The sequence below is a fragment of the Onychostruthus taczanowskii genome, unplaced genomic scaffold (genome assembly GCF_017590055.1).
Source record: "Onychostruthus taczanowskii isolate IOZ18803 unplaced genomic scaffold, ASM1759005v1 scaffold51, whole genome shotgun sequence".
In the NCBI taxonomy this organism is placed as follows: Eukaryota; Metazoa; Chordata; class Aves; order Passeriformes; family Passeridae; genus Onychostruthus; species Onychostruthus taczanowskii.
The window spans coordinates 2219623-2230303 of record NW_024502680.1 but is presented as its reverse complement, the minus strand read 5'-3'; the positions used below and the strand labels follow the sequence as shown (position 1 = coordinate 2230303).

Sequence of the window (10681 nt, the reverse complement as noted above, 5' to 3'; positions counted from 1 at the left end):
TTTGTCTCCAGCCTTTTTATTTATACAAGGATTCAAAGAACATATTTCAACTTTAGATAAACAGTGCAAGAGAGTTACAAGTACCTTGGTAACAGAAAGAAATAGATAACTGTCCAGCTATGCTGATAAGTGAAATAATTCTTACTCCTGCAGATAGAAATGCATCTGTTTAAAGCAAAGGTGGACTTTAGATATTCTGCTATACCTTAGCCCCTACCAAGCCCACCAGAAAACAACAGGCAGCTTGTCATTTGTAAATGAGAAGTAGCTGTGCTCTCAAAGCCTTTTGAGACCCTCACCATTGTTTAAAACATACACATTATGGCACAAAGAGCAGGCTGAAAGACAGAGACACTTGGAAATCCACCATTTATGGTTCTCCCTTCCCAGGGACGGGGCCTTTGTAAATATTTTTATCCTACACCACTACCCCTTCCACACCCCTGTCAAGTATGAGGCCTTTTCACACCAGAACACCACGGATCACCATCTTGATGACATGGAAGCAGATGTTTCTCCCCAGCCAGCCCAGTTCCTCAGAGATCCCGTCATGCAGCCAACCCAGAGTGGCCACCAGCCACGGGGAGGTGTGTCACAGTGTTTTCCAGCAGGCAGTAGCCCAGGAAATGTCATTTATAAGCACTGAAAGGCCCCAGGTTCTGCACCAGCCCGACCACAGGCTCGGGACTTGTCTGGACCTGGGTTGATTTCAGCTTGTTCAGCCACCAGTGGTTGTTTAGTCAGCAGTAATTACAGTTTCCTTTAGTTTAGAGTTAATATCCTGGGGGCTTTTGGCTGTTTCAGCTCCTGGGGAAGGTGGCACGGCCAAGCACAACCCCAGGCCACTCAATGGCAGCACCTGAGGAAACAACTTCAGGGCAAGGGAGAACAGAAAAACTGAGCAACCAGGGACCAACAAAAAGCAGCAGCGTAGGCTGACCATGGGCAGATATAAAAATCAACCCCAGAGGATGCAGGGCCACCACCAGCACTGAGCACTGCTGGGCACAGAGGGGGCTGAGCCCCCTGCACTGCCCCCACCTCTGGCTGCTGTCCTGGTCTCACCCTGGCCTGGCTTCTGGAAGTGGGAGCTGCCACCCTCAGGGTCAGGAGGGATATGGAAGTGGGAGCTCAAGCCCAGCCCAGAGGTGAAGGCTTTAGGAAGGGTTTCCCCTGCATAACAGATTTTACTGTTTCTTTGAGGTTTTGCTTATTAATTTGCACTATCAGTTTTTTTTTTCTTGGAACAGAATCACTAGTTTGGACTATTAAATTGTTAAAATACTAACTGGATAATCAGTAAATTCCTGGCTTCACATTTAAGATGTGAAGGGGCCCATAAGAAGCTTTTGAGGATAACAGGCAGACAGCAAAAACTAATTGCACAGAAATGGAAGTGACTTTCAAGCTCCCATTCTGCAAAGCAAAACATTGACCTCAGCATCCATGTGTTAAAACCCCAACCCAACTGTGTTTTGACGAGGATACAGTGTTTTAATTCTTTCTCCCTCCCCCCAGCTTTTTTTTTTTTTTTTCACTTTGGATGTAAAGCTTCTGCAGGATTGGTTGTGGGGATTGTTGTAACTGAAGGTTAAATTTGTATTTGCAATTCTGATTAAAAAAGTTAAAAAGAAAAGACAGGAACTCTTTAGAGCAGTAAAAATCATGTGAACCTGCCGTATGTCTAGGAGTAAATAAATCCAGACAAAACCACATTTATCCTCTGCAGGGTTCTGATGGGTGTAGTGGCACTGTCTGTCCTTCAGCCACTGCCCAGCACCCCAGTGTTCATTTCTGACACCAGACCAGAGCAGGTGTGATTTTGCCTTTCAGGAAGGTGAGGCCAAGGCAGAAAGGATGCACAGTCAGTGACATTAATCACTGTGACTTGGAGAGGCTGGTCAAAGCTGGCCTAAAATCTCTGCCTAGTTTGAGGCACCCTCAGTGCCACCATGTGCCCCAGGGAGGGCAGGGAACCAACTGGCTTTCAGCATTACCTTGCTCACGTCCTCCTCTTTCCTTAAATTGCACCCTTCAGAAACTGCATGTTAAAAATGAGGGTTTTTTTCCCCTGTCTTAGAGGACAACCAAACCCCAACCCCATAATGTTTTCACAGCCCAAAGGCACATCTCCTCTGGCAAGACAGAGCAGAAATGCTCAAATGCTGGCAAAAGCAAGAGACAGCCCAGCTCTGCCCTCCCTCTCACCCCAATACAAACCCATCTGAAGCTCAAACCCAAGCTGTGTGTGCTCCTGGCCCAAGCAGTCACAGGGACTGTGTTGTATCCAGCATCTGCTACACCCACGGCTCCAGCCCACGCTTGCTGCTCATGAGGCATGGAAGCCTCTGGAAGCCCCAGACACACAGCCCTAACAAGCACAGACACTCCTACAGCTACATGAGGGCATTTATAACTTCAATCACCACCCCCAGTCTCAAAACCTGGCACAGAGCCCACCCCACCGAGCAATTTGGGGTTAGGGCAGCTGCCCACATCACCCAAGCCTGGCCCTCCCCTGAGCCAAAACAAATCTGCCAGTGGTGTCTGACCCACGGGCTCAGCCCGTGCCTGCAGGCGTTAGGGAGGGTGAATTGGATGATTGGGAAGGAACAGGGAAAGTGGGAATCCATTAAAAACCTAAAGTACAAATGAAACAAACAGCAAAGGTAAAAAGAAATCCCAAACAAAATGTTTCCCATTCTCACATTCCCCCCTGGTGGGCGCTGCCTTGAGCCAGTGCTCTGGGTAGGGCTCATGGTGATCCCCACCAGCCCCTGAAGGGGCACAACCAGTCCCAAAGCTCCAGTTAGTAAAATGTCCCTGGTCTCTCTTATTACCAAGAAAAAAACCTGGATTCCTGTCTATGGCTGGGGCCAGAGAAGGAGGAGGCAGCACAACTGCCTGTCACACAGAGAATCGCACTGTGCCTATTTGCATCTCTCTGTTACCTACAATGGTACTGCACTGCAGGTAGAAATTGGACCATTGTTACTTGGGTAAAAAATGGCTTTCCAACTAGCATGCAAAGAAAAAGTACCCCAAACCCCAACCCCTAACACTCATTCCCAGTCACGTAGATGTAGGAAACCTACATTTCAAATTGTCATCAGCTACGAGCTCTAGTCAAGAAACCCACTTGTGACCTTTCCAAAGAAAAAGCGAGTTCTGCATTTTTGGGTCCAACAGCCACTGCCAAACTCTTTCAGTTCAACCCACCAAACCTGCTCAGGCTCCTACGTACACCACTGGAAGTGAAGGGCCGTCTCTGCCCAGCTAGGAAGCACAGAGGAAGAACCCAAAGAGCCCCTGAACGCGGCACGGAGCCGTGCGAGGATCCCGGTCCGTCCGCGTGGGAGCCGGCGCTGCCCGCGGCACTGGCTGTGGCTCCGGCCCGCACCGGGGAACAGGGCAGGGCATTGCATATTCCACTGGAGGCAGCAGCACCGCTGCCCTCCGAGGGCTCGGCCGAGTTCCCCTGGAGCCCTCTGCAAAGGCTCGTTTCAGCCCCAAGAGCCAGTTTGTGGCAATAACAAAAGTAAAACAATGAGGTATGGAAAGAAGGGCCCAGCATTGGGGAAAGACCTAGAAAGAAGAAAACAGCTCGAGCACTGCCAGAAATAGCAAACAACTGAAACCTTCTGAAAACATTTTTCTCCTCTTTTTTTTCCTTTTTTTTTCTTTTTTTTTTTTTTTTTTTTGCCAAGGTGAATTAAATATGTCCTTTGGTTGGTTGGTTGGTTGGTTGGTTTTGGCAAAGTGAAGCCCTCAGCCGCAGTCTGTTTCCTGGCTGTGCCAGTGAGTTACCGCCACAAGTGCTGTGCGGCGATGACAGCCACCGAGAGGAGGAGGAGGAGGGAGGCAGAAGGCAAAGATCTGCTGCTGGCCCCATTGATGCCGTGTCCAGACTGCTTAGGAATAGCGTGTGTTTCTGGCTGCCTGGTGCTGGGGCTCTTAGAAAGTCTTTTGCCACAGACGTCATCAGGACAGCTGTCCCCGCTCCCCGAGCCGCTCATGTCGTCACCTGTGCAGAGACAGACGTGGGGTGAGCACAGACTGCCGTCCTTATGGTGGGCAAGACCCTCCCCTTGCTGCAACCCCAGGGAGCTCTGCCCACCAGCCCTACCCTGGCCACCCCCTCCTCTCTGCCCCTGTCCCTCAACGTGGGATACAAGCTCATACCTGACCTCCTGCTGGCTTTAGTCACCTGTTGCTGCAGCAGCTGGAAACTCCGGAGCAGACAGGAGCAATGGCCCTGTCAGCAGGGTTGGGACTGGAGCCAGCCCTGCAGCTTTCAGTAAGGCACTGGGAACAGCACAGCCTCCAGCCACCCCACAAATTGTCTGCACTCAACAGCCCCTCAGCAGCCCCAAGCCAAAAGCCAGGCTGCCACAGCCCCTCCCTGCCCACAGGCCCAGCAGCAGCATCTGCAGGGACACCTGTGCAGGCTGCAGGGACACCTGTGCAGGCTGCAGGGACACCTGTGCAGGCTGCAGGACTGCTCACCCCCCCTCACCCCCCCTTGAAGCTCTCTGGTTCTGCTGCACTCACTCGTGTCCTGGAAATCCACATCGTTGCCGATGTTAGCGTTGCCCAGGCGGTTTGTCATGATCTTGAGCTGCATGATTTGCTGGCGAATGGTCATATCTGGCTTGGTGATGTCCACCTCCACCTCTGGGTTGTTAATCTGGTTAGCCAAGCCATCCCCCATCACTTCGGGCAGGTAACTGGGAAGGAAGGCAGAAGGTTTAGATGTGTCCCCCCAGCTCAGCTCCCCTCCTCCTACAGACACCAGGGATAACCCAGGCTCTGTGAACCCCAGAGAGGCTGCAGTCAGTGCCACTGACTTCTGGAACAGCCTCTGCAGCTGGTGTTTGCTGGGCAGCCCAGCTCTCTGGATGGCTGAGCTGTCATGGCCAGACCCCAGCAGAAGGGATCTCAGCTTGCAGGAGGTGGCTGGGTGGCCTGGCAGCATCCCTGTCCCAGCATGGGGAGGGATTTCCTGCAGGAAAGGCACAGGGCTTGCTCTCAGGCTGGTACCAATGGGCCCACAGTGACACTACCCTGTGGAAAATCTCTGTCCATATGGGAGGCTGAGGAGCATTTTAATCCCTGCTTGGTTAAATCCTGTGGAGACTGACACCCTGGGACCACTGGCCCCAGCCCAGTTTGACCAGACAGGCTCCCAGGGAAGCTTAATTAGCTGGGAGCTGTCACCCAGAGCTGCACTGCTGACTTCCACAGTGCCCTGGTCCTCCTGCTCCTGCAGATCTGGGACACTGCTGGCAACAATGTGAAATATGGAAGAACTGAAGGTGTTGACTTCAGGCTGGCAAAGCCAAGCCCAAGATGACTGCAGAGAGAAGAGGAGAAAGGTGCATGTCCAGCAGGTGCCAATCTCCCCTCAGCCATCCTTTAACCTTGGCTGGCTGTTTCTATAGCTGTTTGATGTCACCCAGGTGTCCCCTCTCAGAGGGAGCAGCATTTCAGAGCAGGTATGGATAGAGGGAGTATGCATATGAGTGCATACACACATAAGAGTGTATGCAATTCTCTGCAGCAGCTCTGGAGCTTGTGTGGTAAATGCAGCCCTGCTGCCTTCTGAGCGCATGTGGAATTGCAGAACTGCTTCCTTGGTAGAAAACTACACAGTTATTTTATGGTGAGTGCATTTCAGTGCTTAACCCTCAACACACAGCAAAATGACAGCAGGCTTGACATTCCCAGGTATGAGCATTTCTGGAAATGCAGCATTTCTATGGACAGGCACAGACTGCTCACTCTGAACAAGTAAGGCTGGCTGTGATGATGTGTAAGTGCCTTTTCAAACCCTTCCTCTCAGCCCAGACTGGTGCTCCTGGCACTGTGACCCACTCCATACCTGCCCTTGGTCATCCCATTCCAACATTTGTCATCTGATGCTGAGCTGGCCATTACTTTTTTGCTGCACAGGCTGCTGGGCAGGGTGATCCAGTATGTCTTGAGAGCTGTCAGATTCCCTTTGGCATCTAAAACCTGTAAGCAAAGGGGATGCTCAAGGTCACAAGAGCTCTGGGGTGCCCCAGGGCGGAGGAAAGTACAAGGATTCTGCATATTTTTTGTTCTACCATCACAAAATTTGTTTTTATGCAAAATAGGATGTATCATCAAACCTCCCCTAAAGACCAATCATCAACCCAAGTGCCCAAGACTAAAGATTACATGCCAAGGACTGTTCCAGTACCACATCAGTCTAGGAGCCTCTTCAGGTAAGTCTGGCACCAAATCCCTGAGAAACTGGTTATCAGCAAATTGGTTATCTATTGGTTATTAGACTCAACCCTGCAGAGGCAAGAAGATCAGGTCTGCTTGGGTTACAGCAGCACTGATGATCTGATCTTCTCCAGCCGTGCAGCTCCAGCCCCAGAGCAGTGTGAGCTGACCCGCAGGACCCGGGAGCAGCTCCAGACACAAACCCACCAGCATCTCCAGTGCCTGTGCTGAGGATTTGGCTTCCAACGTCACCTTCCCCCGTCTCTTCTTGTCCTCACTACTGGAGCCTCTTGTGCTGATTTTGGGATTTCCACAGCCTTGGAATACCTGAAAAACAAACCAAACTCTCTATCCCATGTTTTGATGCTATTCCTTTAATTATTCAACACTCCACAGTTAGGGGGTTTCTTTTCCTTCTTAAGTATATTTATCCTTCCTATTGCCAAGATTCTCAGAGATTCTGGCTTAGTTTCTAGTGCCAGATGTGTTTTCAGCACATTGTAACTGGCTTTGGTTACTACTATCAAGCAAAATATTCAGCAGTAACACATGTTTTTGGATGAGTCACCAATATTGATATTAAATTATTTATAGCAATTTTATCTGTTCTTCTTATGACTGGAAAATAAAATTCTGGGAAGAAAAAGCTGGGAGTTCTTCACACTCCTTATATCAGTGGTGTGGGCTTCAAGACTACAGAGCATGGGAACTTCACTGATGGACAGCAGACGATGTGGGACTATCCCCATGACTCCTGCAATCAACATCCCCACTTGGGAAATCAATGTGCCTCTAACAGGGGACTGCAAGGACAGCAGATGTGCCACAGTCTGTCAGGTTGGACGTTTCAGGGGCAAATGAGGCAGCAGAACTGATTTATCTGTTATCTTCAGGTACCTCCTATCATCTTAACTACCTGCCCAGGTGGGCTTTGTAGCCAGAGGCAGCTGAAGCACTTGGAAGGTCCAAATCCTCATACCTGGCCTCTAGGGTGAGATGAAGGGTGTCCTGGAAACACCTGCTTCTCCCAGCCTCTGCATCACCAGTCCAGGAGCAACACCACTGCTGCAGATCACCAGGGCAGGGCAGCTGAGCCTCACTGGTGGCAGGAGAGCTCAGAGGGCCAGGCTGGACAAAGCATCATAGGTCAGGAGGCACTTTGCACTGTCAGTTTGAGTCAGGATATGCTAGCCTTTACAAAGGAAGCCACCTGATTTGAAAAGAGGGCTCCAAGCTAGTTGTGGCTGCCAGGATGCTGTCCGAAGCTATTGATAAACTTTGCCTGGTGTCCCCTTGAAGCAGAGGAGGCAGAGCCACAGGCAGAGCTCTGCTGACACAGCTCGTGCCACCTGCTGGCTCGTGCATTCTGACAGCCAAGTGCTAACCTGGCCAAGAGTCCCCTGTCTGTGTGTCTGAGGGACACTCAGCCTCCAAAGGCCCCTCCCGGGGTGTCTCCTGTCCTCCTGGACAGATGGAGATCTGATGACTCCAGCAGTTCAGCACAAAGCCAGTTTGTTTGTTCATCAGTCTCGTTAGCTTTGTGCAAAAAACCCACCCTGAAAAGTGCATGTGAAGCATTTTCAACTTGGTTCTACCAAAACAAAACATTGGTTTCACTGATGTATCTTGTTGGCCTAATGCTGGCCCCTTCCCAGGAGATAAAAAGTCTGGGGAGGTGTCCAGGACAGTGGCAGCTCCAGCACAATGTGGTACCAAGGCAAACCCATTGCCACTCTAAATGCCCAGGTGAGAAAATCAAACTGCTGCTGGAGAAAACACAACTCCAGCAGACTGAGGGGCCAACAGTCTCATGAATAATGAGAGCAAATAGGCATTTGCAGCCTCTGCCAGCTCCTACTGCCTGAAATCCAAGAGATTCGGGGAGAAAGGGAAGTGTGAGGAAGGAGGGAGAGGGCTCTGTACTGCCCCGAACACAATGCTTGGTACCACAAGTGCTTCTGTAGAGCTTTACCCAGATCCCAGGACAGCCTGTGACTGAGAGTGCCACTGGGGCCAAGGGCCACTCCTGGCTCTTCTCAAAGAAGGCACTTTGTGGGGAGGAGTGCATTCTGTGCAGGTGGCTCTGCTGCAGCTGCAGGTTCAGCTCTAGTGGCCGAGCCAGAGGCTGTGAAATGCCCACCCCGGCATAACAAAGGGCACGGGGACCTGTGGCACCAGCCAGGTGAGCAGACACTGAGAGGGCTGGGTGAGACTTCTGCATGCTTGGACTGTGAGAGGATAAAAGCCCAGGGGTTCCTTTGTTGGCCTCAGAGGCACCAGCTCAAGTTTTTTTGTGTTACTGTGCTGTGAATAAATTGCTTCATGGAAGGAGAGGTCTGAGACTGCCCTGGGAAACCTGGGATGGAACCAGTGAGGACACCTGGTCTGTCTGTGTGAGTGGGTGTGCAGAAGTCAACCCAGGGGCTGTGACCTGCCACTCCCAGGGGCTGCAGTGACAGCCTCTGATGCTGGGAGAGTGGTTGCCAGAGTGGCTCCTGACTGCTCAGACTGGGAGGTTACCTTAACAGCAGCGCCCTTGGCCTGGCTCCTGTCCTTGGCTCGGAGATAGCCAGGACTGGCCTGGGACAGCCCCGAACTCAGCTGACAACAACATCCTTCATCTGATGGCTCTGCCATGCTCAAAACCAGAGCTCAGAGCTTGGCAGCTCCTGCCCTCTGCTAGCTGTGCCACCAGCAGAGTGCTCCATTCACCTGGTCACCAGGTCATACTGAGCAGATTATCAACCACGTTTGATTGTTCCAATCAAACACCAGTTAGACTGTTTAGCCCCTTTCATTTCACCAGATTTACTGTATTCCCCTTGGAAACACTTTTCTTTGTAGATGATGCTATGTTTTCCCACACCATGGATTTGCTTTTATGTGGAAAGCCTCAGTCTCACCTAACGAGGGAAGAAAGAACCTTGCCTTTCATGTCAGAAAAGAGACCTAACCCAGTACTTGGATGCACTCAGCTGTTAGTGCTTTGATGTGTGCCAGTGAATTCCTGTTTGCCAAGCAACACTTCTGGCCCTTCCTTTATCCAAAACCCAGTTAGGACCTGTCCCACTTCTTTCATCTGCATCTCTGCCCTGACTGCGGGATAGCTGCAGGACCTGGGGAGTGTCTGGGCAAAAGGCAGGAGCCCTGGAGGGCTGCTTTTCTTCCCAAAGCTTCTCTTACCTGCAGCTACAGAGGGGACTGTGGTTAAGTGGGTAAATATACTAAAAATAGAAGACCAGAAGTAACAGAAGAAACTTTCATGATACATACTTCTTGGGAGACAGGTGAGCCTCAGGAGAGCCTGGTTCGTACTCTCCAGATGGACTGCCAGATTGCAGCTCTGTCCCACGGCACAACCTGATAGCCCAGTGTTTCCACTGCAGAAGATCCCCTCGAGGCAGGGTAAAGCAGCTGCCTCCTGTCACTGGGGACTGTGCACTTTGTGTAAATGCCTCAGCTCAGCCAAAACATCTAAAACTCTTCAGCACAGAGGGCACTGACTGCAAATGGCACATGCATCTCCCCCCATCACTGTGTATGCAGTCCCACCTCCTGTGCCTGTAACCAAAGGAGGCTGGCTGGATGTGGCAGGGAGCAGTATTTGGAAACATCTGCAAAGGTTTTTGCCTGTGTCAGATGAGTGGTAGGAAACCAAGGTAATTTATCACTAAAAGAGTGGGCATTTGCTCTCTTTCTCTCTTCCTCTCTCCCAGCTCAGCTGAAGATGAGCACAAAAGAGCACCAGGTCCTGGCAGTGGCACATGATGTGTCCTCAGGCAGGCCCAGGCACACGCTCCTACCTTGCTCGTGATGGAATCTTTGTTCTCCTGCAGGTTAGAGATGGCTTCAGCGATCCTCATGTGGATGGTGCCTATCACAGTGTCCACGTTGTAGGGCCCGTCGATGCGATCGGCCACCCCCATTAGGGAATCTGGAGAGCAAGGCAGGGACAGCTCTCATCATCACTGGGCAAACCAAGGCAAAGACCAGCTCAGGCTGGGTGGGAGAACCTGCTGGGCCCTTGGCAGGTCTCCTTGTTGGGAGACACCTCTCCATTTTCACCACTGCCCAGATGCACACTTGTTTTCCCTACTTTATGTAGGCAAATCCACTCTCTGTGGCAAAGGAACCTCCTGCAAATGGTAAATACACTTTGGGTAGAGTGTTCACCCAAAGTAACCAGCATTTCCCTGGGTGATACAGAAAGGAAAACCAGAAAACTGGTGCAGAATTATTAAGAAACACACAGCAATACTTGGCCCTCACCCTCCTAACTCAGTGGATGTCTCCATCAAAGCACTGCAGCCAGGAGAAAGTGGGAGAATTGGGGCCAATAATGTGCCAGAGACAGTGGATGTGGGAAATAGTTTCTGTGGCAGTGAAGGAGGGAGAAAAGCAGTAATTCTTCTCACCTCTGAAAGGACAA

General features: G+C 51.0%; 1 protein-coding gene across 2 annotated transcripts in view; it reads right to left on the bottom strand.

Moving 5' to 3' along the window:
• Positions 1-10681, bottom strand: part of GPC1 (glypican 1) — a 199841-nt gene continuing 189160 nt past the window's right edge. For both annotated transcript variants that reach the window (XM_041416300.1, XM_041416301.1), the window contains exons 5-9: positions 10056-10186; positions 6460-6579; positions 5882-6015; positions 4552-4727; positions 1-4024 (exon numbers count right to left, since the gene is read on the bottom strand). In XM_041416300.1, the coding sequence (XP_041272234.1) occupies positions 3804-4024; positions 4552-4727; positions 5882-6015; positions 6460-6579; positions 10056-10186 (782 nt within the window). In that variant the 3' untranslated portion in view covers positions 1-3803. The remainder of the gene's footprint in view (positions 4025-4551; positions 4728-5881; positions 6016-6459; positions 6580-10055; positions 10187-10681) is intronic.